Source organism: Anolis carolinensis, chromosome 6, assembly GCF_035594765.1.
Source record: "Anolis carolinensis isolate JA03-04 chromosome 6, rAnoCar3.1.pri, whole genome shotgun sequence".
In the NCBI taxonomy this organism is placed as follows: Eukaryota; Metazoa; Chordata; class Lepidosauria; order Squamata; family Dactyloidae; genus Anolis; species Anolis carolinensis.
Genome location: NC_085846.1, coordinates 118,763,599 through 118,782,230, shown reverse-complemented (window position 1 = coordinate 118,782,230; position 18,632 = coordinate 118,763,599). Strand labels below are relative to the sequence as shown.

At 43.3% G+C, this 18,632-nt stretch overlaps 1 protein-coding gene across 1 annotated transcript; it reads left to right on the top strand.

The window, feature by feature from the left end:
• Window positions 1–5,208: 5,208 nt before the first annotated feature.
• Window positions 5,209–16,713, top strand: LOC134300022 (cathelicidin-related peptide-like). The gene is made up of 4 exons (XM_062984624.1): window positions 5,209–5,417; window positions 12,026–12,169; window positions 13,196–13,285; window positions 15,527–16,713. The coding sequence occupies exons 1-4, from the start codon at window positions 5,247–5,249 to the stop codon at window positions 15,665–15,667; spliced, it is 546 nt and encodes a 181-aa protein (XP_062840694.1). The 5' UTR covers window positions 5,209–5,246; the 3' UTR covers window positions 15,668–16,713.
• The last annotated feature ends 1,919 nt before the right edge of the window (window positions 16,714–18,632 follow it).

Here is an 18,632-nt window from a genome sequence, read left to right as displayed (position 1 = left end):
CTTACTATGAGAGAGGGCTGTTCAGCAGTGGAACTCTCTGCCCTGAACTGTGGTGGAGGCTCCTTCTTCGGAGGCTTTGAAGCAGAGGCTGGATGGCCATCTGTCAGGGGTGCTTTGAATGCAATTTCCCTGCTTCTTGGCCAAATGGGGTTGGACTGGGTGGTCCATGAGGTCTCTTCCAACTCTAGGATTCTATGATTCCATGATCCACACCTGACAGATGGCCTTGGAGCCTCTGATTAAGGAAGCTCTGCCAGAGGCCAAGGTGAGACATTCCACTGGAGTTGAAGCAGACCTCCAAAGGCCATTCAGTCCAGACCCTTTTTTCCATCCAGGAAGACACAATCAAGTTCTTCCTGCCAGGTGGCCATCCAGCCTCTGTTGAAAAACCTCCAGAAAAGGAGACTCCACTAGACTCGAAGTCCTAGAGGTTGGTTTCTGCTGAAAACCCTCCAGAGAAGGAAACTCCAACGGGTTCCAAGGCAACTTATTTCACAGAAGAATGGTTCTTATTATAAGAAAATGCTTCCTAATGTTTTGGTGGATTGTCATTTCTTGCAATGTGACTTCTTTGCTCCATTGTGTCTCCAGAGCAGCAGAAAGAAAGCCTGGACCTGTTCTCCTCCGTGGGATTTCTCCTGTCCGCTTCTCTCAGCCTTCTCTTCTCCAGGATGAACATTCCTAAGTCACTCCTCAGAAGAATTCATAGTTTTCAGATCTTAGACCCTTTCGGAGCCATGTTCCGGAAACAATCAATTGCCTCAACGTGGTCTGGTTGAGGCCAAGGAGAGTCCTTGTGGCCACCTGGGCAGACTTGGGCCAAAATCCATTAGTGACTTCATCTCAGAATGAGGAAATGTTCCCATATCTGCATTTAAACGACTTCTCAATTTGCATTCCTGTTGTGTAAGGAACAATAGGGACCTTTCTTTGCAAACCCTTCTTGAGCACAACAAATATTTGCACCCCGGGAGTGACTCCAGGAGGTCAAGGACCCTCTTCAAGGCAAGAGATTCCAATAATGAGAGAAATATGTGGAGAATCAAGAGTTGCAGCACCGTGATTTCCGGACAATAAGCAATTGCAAAAGCATGGCATTCCCCACAACTCAATAAGTTGTTTGGAAATTATAGTATTGGGGAAAAGAGAAACTTGAGCAACCAAACGAGGCCCATGACTCCCTGTTGCGAAAAAGCACTCCTGGGACAAATCAAATTTTGTAATATTCTTATTTTGGCCCTATGTCTTGGTTCACATTTTCCTATTTTGGGGGTGGTTTTATGTTTCAGGGCACACAGATTTCATGCGCATATCTGCATTCAAACTGGAGTGACACCAGCCATTCAACGCTAACTTCAGATAGGATGAATAGGCAACACTATCCCCCAAATGGTAGCTCTCATCCACCTTTTACTTATGACTTGGGGCACCCTGCAAGGGAGAAGAAAATGCAAATAAATATATGTTGCTGTGCTTAAAACTACCTACCAACTGCACCTATAGAAGCGTACAATCCTCAGCTGCTCCTCAGAGGGATTCATAGCTTCCAAGCCAGTTCTGGCAGGTGTCAAATCTGAACATGGTAAGGCATAGAATCATAGAATCATAGAATAGTAGAGTTGGAAGAGACCACATGGGCCATCTAGTCCAACCCCATTCTGCCAAGAAGCAGGAAATCGCATTCAAAGCACCCCCGACAGATGGCCATCCAGCCTCTGCTTAAAAGCCTCCAAGGAAGGAGCCTCCACCACGGCCCCGGGGAGAGAGTTCCACTGCCGAACAGCCCTTCTCACAGTGAGGAAGTTCTTCCTGATGTTCAGGTGGAATCTCCTTCCTTTCCTGTAGTTTGAAGCCATTGTTCCGTGTCCTAGTCTGCAGGGCAGCAGAAAACAAGCTCCCTCCCTCCTTCCTAGGACTTCCCTTCACGTATTTGTACATGGCTATCATGTCTCCTCTCAGCCTTCTCTTCTGCAGGCTAAACATGCCCAGCTCTTTAAGCCGCTCCTCATAGGGCTTGTTCTCCAGACCCTTAATCATTTTAGTCGCCCTCCTCTGGACGCTTTCCAGCTTGTCAACATCTCCCTTCAACTGCGGTGCCCAAAATTGGACACAGTGTGATTCCAGGTGTGGTCTGACCAAGGCAGAATAGAATAAGGGGGAGCAGGACTTCCCTGGATCTAGACGCTATTCCCCTATTGATGAGGCCAGAATCCCATTGGCTTTTTTAGCAGCCGCATCACATTGTTGGCTCATGTTTAACTTGTTGTCCACGAGGACTCCAAGGTCTTTTTCGCACACACTGCTGTCAAGCCAGGCGTCCCCCATTCTGTATCTTTGATTTCCATTTTTTCTGCCGAAATGAAGTCTCTTGCATTTGTCCCTGTTGAACTTCATTGTGTTAGTTTCGGCCCATCTCTCTAGTCTGTCAAGATCGTTTTGAATTCTGCTCCTGTCTTCTGGAGTGTTAGCTATCCCTCCCAGTTTTGTGTCGTCTGCAAACTTGATGATCGTGCCTTCTAACCCTTCGTCTAAGTCGTTAATAAAGATGTTGAACAGAACTGGGCCCAGGACGGAGCCCTGCTTGTGGCACTCCACTTGTCACTTCTTTCCATGATGAAGACGACGCATTGGTGAGCACCCTTTGGGTTCGTTCGCTTAGCCAATTACAGATCCACCTAACCGTAGTTTTGTCTAGGCCACATTTTACTAGTTTGTTTGCCAGAAGGTCGAACAAACTAGTAAAATGCCTTGGTCAATTCCCATTTGGATTGCTGTGAAGCTGGCCTACGCAACTTGGTGGTAGTAAGGAACCAATGTTAAAATAAGCTAAACCTATCTGGGCTGCAGATAGGTTTTTAGCACCTTGCTCTGGGTTTGTGAAGGAATGCCTTTCTCTCAGGGCAAGCAGCAAAGCGGAATAGTCTCAATTCCCCCATTTCTGGAATCACAGATTGCCGGAAAGTCCTTTTCCGAGGGAAAGAAGAAGAGCCTCGGTTCTTCGTTCCACTTCTCTTCCTTGCTCTTGCCTCTGGATTGCCTCTGTCCAACGGAGGGCTCCACCAAAAAATGTGTAGCTTGCCACCTAGTGGCTATTTTTGGCATTTACATGACCAACTCTGCACCATTCATTTCTCTCGTTTGTGAGGGAGAAAATTCGCTTTTTTATGAAGACACACACATGCATCCCAGAAACAACATGATGAAGGTAAAAGTGCCTCCCTCAGAAATGAGGGAAATGAACGGCATGGACTTAGCAGGTTTTGGCACTTGATGAAAAGGTGACGAGAGAAGAGAAAAAGGATGGCAGAGGTGAGAGTTGAACCACTTCTTTCTTTACCGCCTCTTTTTCCTGCTTAAACAGCCAATCTAATGTTAAATTTTAGTATAGACAGGAGCCCAAGATTCCACCCCACCCGCAAAAAGGTCCAATTCCCCTTAACATTTCCTCCCTGCTCCCCACTCCTCCAACCTAAGTCCAGCAACCTCCCCTGGCTGCCTTTCTAACCAAAACCAGCATCTTGACTGGATCTATCATTGGTGCCCCCTTTGCCACAGGTGTGTTTGGTACCTGCAATTGCTACTCTGCTGTAGCTACTCCCTCTCTAATGCTTAGGTGCAGAGTCCTTGTGTAGCTTGCCACCTAGTGGCTGTTTTCGGCATTTACATGAATTTGTTAGCAATATCATGCTGCAAGCCCCGGACCACATGTTGTGCAGTCCTGCCATAAAAACGACCCCCGATCGAGGTTCCTTCAATGAATTTTGGGATCACAAAAACTGTGTAGATTGCCACCTAGTGGCTGTTTTCAGCATTTACATGAATCTGATAGCAACAACATGCAGCAAATGCTTCAGTTGCATGACTAATATGTATTTTACAAAAATGCTTTGATACGTATCTTTTATGGAACTGCATATGTGTGACTGTAGATTTTTTTTAATAGTATTTGTGTGTTTTTTAATGTGCTGTGACCCACCCTGAGCCATGGGGAGAGGCAGGTAAGAAATGAAATTAGTAGTAGTAGTAGTAGTAGTACAGTAGAGTCTCACTTATCCAACATTCTGGATTATCCAACGCATTTTTGTAGTCAATGTTTTCAAAACATCGTGATATTTTGATGCTAAATTCAGAAATACAGTATTTACTACATAGCATTACTGCGTATTGAACTACTTTTTCTGTCAAATTTGTTGTATAACATGATGTTTTGGTGCTTAATTTGTAAAATCATGACCTAATTTGATGTTTAAGAGGCTTTTCCTTAATCCCTCCTTATTATCCAACATATTCACTTATCCAACGTTCTGCCGGCCCATTTATGTTGGATAAGCGAGACTCTACTGTAGTTGAGGCTGCACATTTCTCAGACAAAAAGGTGCTGTGCTGTAAATCATTCCACAGGTGTATCTACACTGCGGAACTAATGCAGTTTGACACCCCTTGGACTGCCATGACTCAATGCTGTGGGACCGTGGGAGTTGTAGTTTTACAATGTCTTCAGCCTTTTCTCGCAAAGAGTGCTTGCATATCACAAAACTACAGCTCCCACGATCCCCTAATATGGAGCCAAGGTAGTTTAAGTGGGGACAAATTGCATTCATTTTACAATTTAGAATGAATTCGCTTGAGGTTGGAAGAATCCCTGCAAGCTCCCCTTCTCAAGAGTCTCAGGGTGCATCCACGCTGTAGAATTAATGCAGTTTGACCCCATTTGAACCACCTTGGCTCCATGTTATGGGATAATGGGAGCTGTAGTTTGGTGATGCACTTTAACCACCATGGTCCAATGCTTTGAAGTCCTGGGAGCTGTAGTTTTGCCAGGTCTTTAGTCTCCACGCTGCATTCAGATGTACCCTTGGTGAAACTACAACTCCCAGTACTCCATAGCATTGGCAGTATTAAGGGTATCAACTTGCATTAATTCCAACATTTAGCTTCACCCTGGTTCCTGGCCAAACTGTCGTATGAATGTCAAAAGCCAAATGAAGCCAGATGAGAATGAACGACATTGTTTTGCCAGCTTCTGATCCTTGTTCCGAATCCGCTTCCTCCTCCCCGTGTGCCAACTCTGAGCAATTCTGAAAATAAATCCCAATTTCTGCTTCCTTTCCCTGTCAGGCTCTCTCCCTGCTTTGCATAGGAATTTGCCCTGATTATTTCAAGGGGAAACCCCAGCGAGGAAACCCTGCTCTCCGTCTGGGCATAAAAGAGAGGACGCGGAGAAGAACGGTCCAGGAGGACCAAAGATGGAGAGGAACCTTTTCTGGCTGGGCCTTCTTGTGGCCGGACTGGCCGCAGCGGTGGCCACCAAACTGACCTACCAAGAGGCCGCGGAGCTCGCTGTTGACCTTTACAACCGAAACGCCGGCGAAAACGTCACCTTTCTTCTCTCCAAAGTAGTTCTTCTCCCCAAATGGGTAAGTAGAGTATTGATTGCTAAAGGCATCTTGTCCCCATTATCTGGAGGTCCAGCTTCTCTTCTGGGCTTTTCAGAGCTCGAGGGAGGAATCTCAGGGCGAGAGTGCTACCTTGAAAAATAATCATCGGCACAGGACCCCTAGGAAAGTGAGGAAACCAGAAATGAAATCTATATTTTACCTGTTTTGGGAGCTGGGCTTCTCTTTCTAAGGTCTTCAAAGCTGGAAGAAGGCCGGGCTGTGGTGCAGGCTGGTTAACAGCCAGTTGCAACAAATCACTCTGACCAAGAGGTCATGAGTTCGAGGCCAGCCCGGTGCCTGCGTCTGTCTCTGCCTCTGTTCTATGTTATGTCATTGAATGTTTGCCTTATATCTGCAATGTGATCCGCCCTGAGTCCCCTTCAAGGTGAGAAGGGCGGAATATAAATACTGTAAATAAATAAATAAATAAATAAATAAATAAATAAATAAATAAATGAATAAATCTCAGGGAGAGAGCGCTGCCTTGAAAAACAATGGATACAAGTCGGCCAATGTTTGCTAAGCTTAGCACCGTATCCCTGCCAAAGTGGACAAGACATTTTCCCTGGCTTTTCTTTGATGGTCTAAATCCCTCCTCTGCAAACTACAACTCCCACTTGGAATCATAGAATCCTAGATTTGGGCCATCCAACCCAACCCCTGCTGCCAAGCGGAAAAGCACAGTCAAAGCACCCCCACAGACGGCCATCCAGCCTGTGCTTAAAAGACACTTCTGTCAGGAGGGTTTAGATCAATGATGGGCAACCTTTTGCGCTTGGTGTGTCAAAATTCACCAAAAAACCTAGCATGACTTGGGTGGTGTGTCACTTCGAGGAAAAAAACCCATAATTTCGCAATGTGTATAGTTTAAATAACAAAAATATATAATTGTAATATATAACTGTATTTAATAAATCAAAAACTATTTACTACCATTATTTCCATGTACAACAATCTATGGGACCTCTTGCAGTTTCCACGCTGATTTCTCTGTATTCTAGTTTCAATGTAGTCATAAGTAATGAATAATATAATAATAATATAATAGTAATAATATGATAATATACTACAATAATAATAGAATAATAATAGAATGATATAATCTATATATATAAAAGGGTAATGAAATTTCGGCCTAGGACAAAACAACAAAACGACACATCCCAGAAACACTCAACTTGGCAGCACAACCCCTCATCCATGCCTCTACGTTCATACAACAAAAAGAAAAGAAAAATAAAGTCCTAATTAGAGGGAGAGGAATAATTGTTTTTATCCAACTGCTGCCAGTTAGAAGGCTAAGCTCCACCCACTTGGCCTCTGAGCAACCCACTCAGCCCAGGGGACAGGCAGAGTTAGGCCTCACTTAGGCCTCTTCCACACTGCCTATAAAATACAGATTATCTGATTTGAACTGGATTATATGGAAGTATAGACTCAAGGCCCTTCCACACAGCTATATAACCCACTTATAATGGACTTAATGTCAGGGGAAAACCTTTACCTTAACTACCATCAATTCCTCAAGACTTTATTTCCCATACCACCAGACTTCGCCACAGCAACGCGTGGCCGGGCACAGCTAGTATATATCTATATATATAAAAGAGTGATGGAATTCGAGCACCGAGCAAAACAACAAAATTAAACACCCCCCAACATAGAAATTTAACCACACAACCCATCATCCACGCCTTCAGGTTGAAACAACACAAAATCACGTCATGCAGCTCCACATGGGCAGAACCCAGAACCCACCATGGGAGCCATGATGCCAGGGAGGGAAAAGAGAAGCCCTCGTGGCCGCCGGCTAGAGGGAAGGCAGGCAAAGCTGTCCCCTGGGTCCTAGCGCCCGCCCATCATCCAAATTATTTACAGTGCTGCCTCACTTATCCAAGCCTCGCTTATCCAAGTTTCTGGATTATCCAAGCCATTTTTGTAGTCAATGTTTTCAATATATCATGATATTTTGGTGCTAAATTTGTAAATACCGTAATTACAACATAACATTACTGCATATTGAACTACTTTTTCTAACAAATGTGTTGTCTAACATGATGTTTTGGTGCTTATCTCCACAATCTCCACCATATAAATAATAATAGAATCCTACAGTCACACAGATAGGAGAGACCCCTAAAGGCCATCCAGTCCAACCCCTTCCTGCTGATAACCGAAACCCCGGCTTTTAAATTAGTCTAAAAAAAACGCAGCGGAGAGTTCCGCAGGTCACCCACCAAAGGAACGGAACGGGACCGCAGCAGACTATTATTAGAAGACTTTTTTCTTTCTTCATTTTCCCTTTCCCTGAACTATGTAACAAATCCCCCAATAAAAGTAGCATTTATTTTAAACAATAACACTCTCTATCTGGTTATTTTGTATCCTTCTCTGACTCCTTCCTTTGCCTGCAATTTCTCTCTCCCTCGCGTCCTTTTAACTCCGGCTGAGATTTCTCCGCCATAGATTAACATGGCGGTCGATATAAATCGGCTCATATCTCTATCAAAATTACCCCTAGAACTCTCCTCTTCTAGTCCTAACCCTTTCTAAGGCTCCTGACTCGAAGACAACCAGCAGAACCGAAATCGGTCCAGTTTTCGGCACCTCAACAGCTGACTGTCAAACGGGACCGACGGCTCCTTTCAAGCTAAACTGCTGCCTTATCCCGGACTTTCCTCTCCCCGCGGAATGGGTTTAAGAGATCCCTAGCCCCTTTCTGTGAACTAGGGATGGGGGATCGCTCTCTCGCTGGGGAAACATAGTTCTCCAAGTACCCTTACCCTCTCTGCAGCTGCCAGGGGGTGCCCGGACGGATGCCCTCCACGTTTCATTCATACTTTTCATGATTTTATGAAGGAGAAGAACACTCTTCCCCAGACCTACCCCTGGACTTATGAAATCCTATACTTCCAAAGACTGCAGCCCACATGTGCCCCTTCCCCATGCCATTTCTATGAATTCCTTATGAACTCTTTTCCCTCATGTATTTGTGAATTTTCATATTCTATGTACCTGGACACCCTCATGACCCACTGTTGTATGAATTTCTAATCGTTGGGCTAACTTCATGGATTGTGAAATCATGCTGCTAGAACTCCACTCTTATGAATTTCCATATTGGGTTCCCCAGATGTTGTAAACCTCATTCTTATCAAATGTTTTCAGTTGATTATATCATCCATGGTCCCCCTTTGTGCAATGTAACCCCCCTCTATGGATTCTCCCTTTCCTCCTTGAAATCTACCTATCTGCCTATATGTATTTATACTCTTTGGGATCCCCGGAAAATATGTGTTTTTCCCAGCCGGGTTTATGATCCAACTTTATTTTAATTTTCATTCTATCCCATATAATTGTCAAATCGTAAAATCAAATGGGAAATATTATGACCCCAACGTGAACCTTAGTCCCATGACCCAGACCTCCCCTTCCCAAAAACAAAAGGATAATCTGCCACAGTTTAATCCAATCTCATTCCGATCGCATGGACAATATAGGGTTTAGAGTCACCCAATTCCTAAAGGTGACTCGCCCCCAAGGCAAACATTGTCATATCCCAGGCCAGGACGCCGCTGGAAGGCACCCTGTGGGGCCCGTCAATGACGGCTCATCACCACCCATCACCACTTCCCGTCTGACACCCCAAGGCTTATCTAAAATCTGTAAACGTGACAGGACCCTGGACATCCTTGATGGGTGCCATTAATTCCTTTAGAAATCGGCCGGGCCAGGATTAATCTGATATTTCCTGTCCGGTCACCTCATTGTTTCAATAGCTCCCGCCTCCTCCTCTCTGATTGGCCCGAGTGGGGACAAAAACGGCTCCCCATTGGGCCAGCAGAGCAAGGCGGGAAACGAAAGCCCGCCTCGCTCAACCTCCCAGCCTATCCGCGATCAGATGGGCGGGGAAGCGGGGCGGGAAATTCAAAGGGCTGTCAGACCGAAACATTGTATAAATATGGCTTTATTTGAAACATATGTTACGCTAGTAGATTGAATGATCGCTATTAGCGTCCTTTTCAGCTGAATTGCTCAATAAAGACTCCTTGGCGGATTTTCCTTCATCTTTGGCGGACCTTCTTCATTTCAGGCTTCAGGTTGTATTGCGGCTTATATTCTCCTTTTGGCTTCGCCAAGGTCCGTTCCCTCAGGACCGGGTCGGGTCTCTCTTAAAGGGCCCGATCCCCTAAAGTGCGGTCGACAACACTGCCATGGAGAACACAATCCAAACATTCCCAACAGATGGCCATACAGCCTCTTCATAATAATAATACTAATTATTATTATAATTACACAGTCCTAGACACTTGGGAAGTGCTCGACTTGTGATTTTGTTACGAAATCCAGCATATCTACCTTGTTTGCTGTGTCATACAATAATAATAATAATAATAATAATAATAATAATAATAACAACAACAACAACAACAACAACAACAACAACTGTGGGCCCACCACCAAGACTCCATGCTTGGAAGACACTCAGACCCATGGGCCATGTGACTACTACCGGTATCAGAATAATAATAGTAATAATAATAACTTTATTTTTATATCCTGCCACCATCTCCCGGTAGGGACTCGGGGTGGCTAACATGGGGCCAAGCCCAAATAATCACAATAAAACAAATAAAACAAATAATATACCATCAGAATAGTCATTAAGGACTGCAATTCACGCAATCCTTATGTTTGCAGACACCCCTAAGAATCATCCAGTACAACCTCCTTCTACCATACAAGACCACACAATCCAAACACTCCTGACAGATGGCCATCCACCCACTATACAATAATAATGATGATAATAAAGATAATAATCATGATGATAACAGCAACAATAATAATAATAATAATCATAGAACTATACCATCCAATACTTTGGAGACACCCCTAACGACCATCCAGCCCAACCCTTTCTACTATGCACCAAGACACAATCTAACCATTCACAACACTTGGACAACGTATGCATACTATACAATACTACACAGCGACCAAGACCCCTTCTACTCTCACCACTTTCACATTACACAAACAACCAAATACATACTAAACATAAAGACAACTATACAACAGACATTCAATACCACCACTAACTCAAATTTCTCACCAACACCACCAGACAACGACACAGCAACGCGTGGCCGGGCACAGCTAGTATATATATATATATATGTATGTAATGTGCATAACTCCCATGGAGTAAACAACAAAACCACTGGACCAAATCACACCAAATTTGGCCACAAAAGACATTAGTCATCCAATCAATCTGCATGCGGCAGCGTGTCAGCAAAAACGGCTAGGCGTGTCAGTGCTGACACGCGTGTCATAGGTTGGCCATCATTGGCTTAGATTGTGCTTTTTCTGACTGGCAGAAGGGGTTGGATTGGATGACTCTGGGCATCTCTTCCATCTCTAGGATTCTGGCTGGATTTACACTGCCATATAAGCCAGTTGCTACATTCAGATCATTGGCTTTGAACTGGATCATACGAGGCTACACTGCCGTTTAATCCAGCTCAAAGCAGATACAGGCAGTCCTCGAATTGCAAACACCCAACTTACAAATGACTCATAGTTCAGAACAAAGATGAGACAAGAGGAATTGAGAGAACTCTCCCCTCCGAAGGGGAATTCTTGCCTGAAAGTGATATTATCACAGGGGAAAGGGGTCTCCAATGAAGCTGTATCTCCAGTCCTTGTTTCCACAAAAAAGCCACATTTTCCAAAATCTAGTTCTCACAGGGACAGAAGTTGAGGGGAAATCTTCTGAAAGGGGCACAGACAGCAAAGGTAACACCACACGGGTGCTAATCCTTCCTCATGCGACCCAAAGCTTCTTCTTTTTTTATCGTATCAGAAGCAACTTGAGAAACTGCAAGTCGCTTCTGGTGTGAGAGAATTGGTCGTCTGCAAGGACGTTGCCATGGAGACATTGCCTGGATGTGTTACCATCCTGTGGGAGGCTTCTCTCATGTCCCGACATGGGAAGCTGGGACTGACAGACCGGAGCTCACCCTATTTCGTGGATTCAAACCACCTTCAGATCAGCAGTTCAGCTGGCAGAAGGGTCCCTAAAAATGTCAATATTTATTTATTTGTTTGTTTGTTTATTATTTACAGCATTTATATTCCGCCCCTCTTTCTCACCCCGAAGGGGACTCAGGGCGGATCACATTACACATATAGGCAAACATTCAATGCCTTTAACATAGAACAAAGACAAGACAAACATAGGCTCCGAGCGGGCCTCGAACTCATGACCTCCTGGTCAGAGTGATTCATTGCAGCTGGTTGCAACTGGCTGCTCTCCAGCCTGCGCCACAGCCCGGGCCTAATATTCTGACTTACATACAAACTCAGCTGAAGAGCAGTCCAACAGAACCTTTCTTGTTCATAACTTGGGGTCTGCCTGAAATCCAGATTCAGAAACTGGATTAGATAGCAGTGTAGATGGACCCTCTGTTCAATGGGTTGCACTCATGGAAAGTAAACCCGACATTAAAATGACTATAATTTTGCAGCATGCATCCACCTTGCAGATTTAATGCTTCCGGTTTGGTCCCTTCCTATCTCAGGATGCCAATTCGGCCGATGCCCAAGAGCTGAACTTCGTCCTAAAAGAGGCGGATTGCCAGGCGGAAGAGAAGAAGTCCCCGAAACTGGAAGACGAAGAGGAGGAAGAAGAGGAGGAGGAAGAGTGTACCTTCAAAGACAACGGGGTAAGGAAGGGACGGTTGTCAGGAGGAAGACCTCTCCCTTGATCAGCCTTGGGTTGCTGCCCTTTGGGTGAAGGCCCCATCTACACCACCCTATAATGCAGTCTACACTGCCATATAATCCAGTTCAAAGGAGATTTTTTTATTTTTTTATTTTACAGTATTTATATTCCGCCCTTCTTTCTCACCCCGAAGGGGACTCAGGGCGGATTACAATGAACACATATATGGCAAACATTCAATGCCAACAAACAACAACATACATTAGACAGACTCAGAGGCATTTTTAACATTTTTCCAGCTTCACGATTCCGGCCACAGGGGGAGCTGTTGCTTCACCGTCCAGTAGTGGCTGTACTTCCTCATTCCTTTCCTCGTGTTTTGCTGGCAGTTTTATGGTGTTGTAAATTAGCCTCCCGCATAAAGCGTCCCTAAATTTCCCTAATTGACAGGTGCAACTGTCGTCAACAGCAAGCCGGGGCTATTAATGGTCAGAGGCTTAACCCGACCTGGGCTTCGAACTCATGACCTCTCAGTCAGTAGTGATTTATAGCAGCTGGTTACTAGCCAGCTGCACCACAGCCCGGCCCCCATCATCCAGAGATGATCTGGATTTTATATGGCAGTGTAAATGGGGACTACATTGACCACAGCAACACATGGCAGTGTAGATGTTACCCTAGAGATCCCCAAAGAAGCATTTTCTCTAGAAGACCCCAAGTCCTTCAACATGAATCCATCTATAGCAGGCATGGGCCAACTTGGGCCCTCCAGGGGTTTTGGACTTCAACTCCCACAATTCCTAACAGCCGGTAGGCTGTTAGGAATTGTGGGAGTTGGAGTCTAAAACCCCTGGAGGGCCCAAGTTGGCCCATGCCTGATCTATGGTCAACATCTGGCAGAAGGACCAAGAAAGAACATATCAATCCAATCCACCAACGTGGAATCTTACTGGAGACACAAAGCATGGTTCCATTGACCCCAAATAGGAGATTTCAACTTCTCTTTTATTTCCTTCCTCTCTTGCAGTTGGTTAAAAAATGCTTTGGGTTCTGCTTCCTCAATGAAGAGCCTCCTGCAGCCGTCCTGGTTTGCAGCATCACCAATGAAGAGGAAACGGTAAGGAGGTGATACTCCCTGTGTCCACACTGTAGAGTTAATCCAGTTTGAGACCACTTTAACCACCGATGGAGTCCTGGAAGTTGATGTCCAACCCAGGATCTTATTAAACTTTCACGTTATATACAACATCATAGTACAGGAACAAATCACCATCTAAACCTTTGTGTTCTCTCAACTCTCCTGCTCAAGTCACAGAGGTTTCCTTCCCTATCTTACTAATAGATTATGCTCTTGCCTAATGTCTAATTTCCAAAATAAGTATTATAAACAATTTGGAGAGGTATATTTGATTTAATTTGAGGCTTTAATTGTTTTTCAGGGATGTGTGTGTGTGTGTGTATGTATATATGTGTGTGTGTGTGTGTGTGTATATCTATATATATAAAAGAGTGATGGCATCACGACGACCCACAAAACACCAAAACTACAGGTCCCCCAACCTTGAAATTTGAGAACACAACCCCTCATCCATGCCTCTAGGTTGATACAACAAAAAGAAAAGAAAAATAAAGTCCTAATTAGAGAGAGAGGAATAATTGCTTTTATCCAATTGCTGCCAGTTAGAAGGCTAAGCTCCTCCAACTTGGTCTCCTAGCAACCCAATAAAAAAATAATGAAAAACACTAAAAATTGATACAATCAAATACTATAATAACAGAAAATAACTAAAAATAATACAAGAAAATAATAAAATATAATAAATAAAAATATAACTTACAATAAAATTAATAAAAAAAAATGCAAATAACGTCAAATAAAAATTACACAACAATTTTTAAACAATACCACCACCACTTTGCCACAGCAACGCGTGGCCGGGCACAGCTAGTATATATATAAAAGAGTGATGGAATCAAGGCATCGGACAAAACAACAAAACTACAGGCCCCCCAACCTTGAAATTTGACAACACAACCCATCATCCACGCCTCTAGGTTGATACAACAAAAAGAAAAGAAAAATAAAGTCCTAATTAGAGGGAGAGCAATAATTGTTTTTATCCAATTGCTGCCAGTTAGAGGGCTAAGCTCCGCACATAGACCCCCTCTACCCTCACCACTTTCATAGTACACAAACAGGCAAATGCATACTAAACATAAAAACAACCATACAACACACATTCAATACCACCACTACCTCAATAATTTCTCACCAACACCACCAGACAACGCCACAGCAACGCGTGGCCGGGCACAGCTAGTATATATATATATATATATATATATATATATATATATGCATTTAGATTGTTTTAATTTGCATATTGATTGTCAAGCCACATTGAGTCCCTATGTCAGGATAAAAAAAATAAGTCAATGCATAAATAAATCAAGTGTCCTAAGGCTGGATCTATACTGCCAGATATAATCTAGTTCCTGAATCTCGATTACCTGCTTTGAACTGGATTAGTCAACACTGCCATATAATCCAGTTCAAAGCAAATACAGTAGAGTCTCACTTATCCAAAACTTGCTTATCCAACGTTCTGGATTGTCCAACGCATTTTTGTAGTTACTCTTTTCAAAATATTGTGATATTTTGGTGCTAAATTCGTAAATACAGTAATCACTACATAGCATTACTGCGTATTGAACTACTTTTTCTGACAAATTTGTTGTATAACATGATTTTTTGGTGCTTCATTTGTAAAATCATAACCTAATTTGATGTTTAATAGGCTTTTCCTTAATCTCTCCTTATTATCCAACATATTCACTTATCCAACGTTCTGCCAGCCCGTTTACGTTGGTTACCCAGTCTACTTTTACAATCTCTCAGTTTTAATCCATGTTTTTATTAGTTCTTGTTTTTTATTGGCTAATGTTTTATTTTTATTTATTTTTTTATTTTATTTTTTTATTGTGCAAGTTGTTGTCTATTGTTGTGTTTTATATTGCTATTGTTTTTATTCGGGCTTGGCCCCATGTAAGCCGCCCTGAGTCCCCTCCGGGGAGATAGAGGCGGGGTATAAAAATAAAGTTATTATTATTATTATTATTATTATTATTATTATTATTATTATTATTAGCGAGACTCTACTGTAATATGGATTCAGAAATTAGATTATATATAGCAGTGTAGATCCAGTCTAAGTAAAAAGAGCTTCAACAAGAACTGGTTGGTTTGCAGTAGATTGAGTGTCATGCTTGGATTGCAACTCCCACTAACCACATCATGGGAGTTGCTGCCCCGGATTTTGCCCCCATTGAAGCCCTTCTCTCCTCTTTTCCCTTCTAGACAAAACAGCCCAAGCGGGTGAAGCGGTTCAAGAAGTTCTGGAAGAAGACCCGGCGCCGTCTGCGCAAACCTCTGCAGAAAGCCATCCGCACTGTCGTCATACAGAAGGCCATTGTGGTGGCAGGGAAGCTCCTTCTATGAGAGACGGAGCGGAAGAGAGATTGAAAGTGGACTCAAATATCCCAAAGGCTTGGAAACTGGCTTGTTGCTACTTGTGTCCAGTTTGATACTACATTGGGTGCATCTACAACAGGCATGGGCAATCTTCAGCCTTTTGGGTGTTGTGGACTTCAACTCCCACCATTCCTAACAGCCTCAGGCCCTTTCCTTTTCACCCCCAGCCGCTTAAGCGGCTGGGGGTGAAAAGGAAGGGGCCTGAGGCTGTTAGGAATGGTGGGAGTCGAAGTCCAAAACATCTGGAGAGCTGAAGTTCAATTCAAGTGGTATCAAACTGTATTCATTCTACGCCGTCGATATAACTCTTGCGTCGCACCCAAATAAGGGTGCACTTTATAGATTTGCTAATTGCTGTTGCATTTTTTTTTTTTTTGCTAGATTGACTTTTGAAAACCTATGTCAAAGGGTAAAGTGTCCATTTGCTTGAGTGGCTGACCAGCATCGGGACCCACACCGTGCCATTCAATAAATGGTTGTCTTCAATCCTTTGTGTCTCATTCTTGGGCCCCAAATGCTTCCCCTTCAGAAACCACCTTATACACATAAGATAGACTCTCACTTATCCAAGCTAAACGGGCCGGCAGAAGCTTGGATATGCGAATATCTTGGATAATAAGGAGGAATTAAGGAAAAGCCTATTAAACATCAAAGATGGTACATAACGCCACAGAAATTGGGTTATTATTATAAGGACATTAATACCGCCTGTTGGAAATGTAAACAGCATGAAGGAACTTTTTTCCATATGTGGTGGTCGTGTGATAAGGCGAAAAAATATTGGAAAACTATATATGAAAGTATTCAAAAAAATTTAAAAATTAACTACCAACTCAAACCAGAACTTTTCCTTCTAGGAATTACTGAACTGAAGCTAACAGAAAATGAGGATTTGTTGATTAACTATATGACGACGGCAGCAAGGATTACATATGCAAAGTATTGGAGACAGGAGGAAATACCGGATGTAGACCAATGGTTACTCAAATTAATGGAAATTAAAAATATGGATAGACTAACATATATAATAACTAAACACCAAGGAGTGCCTAAGAGATGTACAGACTGGAAACCATTATTAGTCTATATCCAGCAAAGAAGAATGACAATATTTACGTAGAGATAAAGACTGAGGTTTCAATATTAAGGTATCGACAGACAACATTTGAAATTATGAAACAGGTAAAGATAAGTTGATAACACGAACAGGAAAAAAAGACACTAATAATTGGAAGGGAAAAAAAATAAATATCTCGGGGTTAGAAAAATTTTGCCATAGAGAAGTAGATCCATAAATGGAAGGAAACTAATCCAGGGGGAAAGACTTCTCCCTAGAGACAATCTGGTATAGATATGGATGGAAGTCAAGCCAGACAGGGTTTTTTTCTTTCTTTTTTTAATGTATTTTATCTTTATCTTTATTTTTACTTTTTCTTAAACCACTACCCCCTCCTCTCCTCCCCTCCTATCCAATTTCCTACTTTCCTATAACCAAATTGTTCTCCCACTTTTACTGTTAACCTTTGAAATCTAAATAAAGTATTAAAAAAAAACATCAAATTAGGTTATGCTTTTACAAATTAAGCACCAAAACATCATGTTATACAACAAATTTGGCAGAAAAAGTAATTCAATACGCAGTAATGTTATGTCGTAATTACTGTATTTATGAATTTAGCACCAAAATATCACGATATATTGAAAACATTGACTACAAAAATGGCTTGGATAATCCAGAGGCTTGGATAAGCGAGGCTTGGGTAAGTGGGACTCTACTGTAGTTTGATATAATATTTTTAAAATTATGTTGTGCATGAAGCATAACGCTTGTGCACATTGAACCATCAGAAAACAAAAGTGTCACCATCTCATGTGGACAGTATCGGATTGAATGCCTTAATTGATTTCAGTGGTGTTCAGAAAGCAGAAACAATATCTTACGAGGATGGAAAAACACACTTAAAAGCAACGGGGCCAACGGGGCCTTCGCTTTGCACAATTGCTGCAATCGTGTTGCAAGCGTCCCTTGGGAGAGCAATGGCTTGTCAATGTCTTTGCAGGTGTTTGCAAAGAGGAAGGGAAAGCGGCTCCTTCCCAACCGCCTCCAAGGAGAAAGGAGAAGCCTTCCTCTCTGTGGGATCTGCCCACAAACCCAAAAGGACGTTGCAACCCTCCCGGCGTTGGGACAGGCCCTCCCTCCGGCCACAGGTTCCCAGATGGAAAAGAACAACAAGTGGTTGGACCTCCCGGAGATCAGACCACAGGAAACGGCCTCAACGGTCAGAGCCAAGACTGGACTGTCTCCATTGTTAGTATTCTAGCCTAGTATCGGGCATTTTCAAGGAAATGTTGCCGGTCATCCATTCTTTAGAATCATAGAATCATAGAATCATAGAATAGTAGAGTTGGAAGAGACCACATGGGCCATCCAGTCCAACCCCCTGCTAAGAAGCAGGAAATCTCATTCAAAGCACCCCCGACAGATGGCCATCCAGCCTCTGCTTAAAAGCCTCCAAAGAAGGAGCCTCCACCACAGTCCGTGGGAGAGAGTTCCACTGCCGAACAGCCCTTCTCACAGTGAGGAAGTTCTTCCTGATGTTCAGGTGGAATCTCCTTCCTTTCCTGTAGTTTGAAGCCCTTGTTCCCTTGCGTCCTAGTCTGCAGGGCAGCAGAAAACAATCTTGCTCCCTCCTCCCTAGGACTTCCCTTCAGGTATTTGTACATGGCTATCATGTCTCCTCTCAGCCTTCTCTTCTGCAGGCTAAACATGCCCAGCTCTTTAAGCCGCTCCTCATAGGGCTTGTTCTCCAGACCTTTGATCATTTTAGTCGCCCTCCTCTGGACGCTTTCCAGCTCGTCAACATCTCCCTTCAACTGTGGTGCCCAAAATTGGACACAGTATTCCAGGTGTGGTCTGACCAAGGCAGAATAG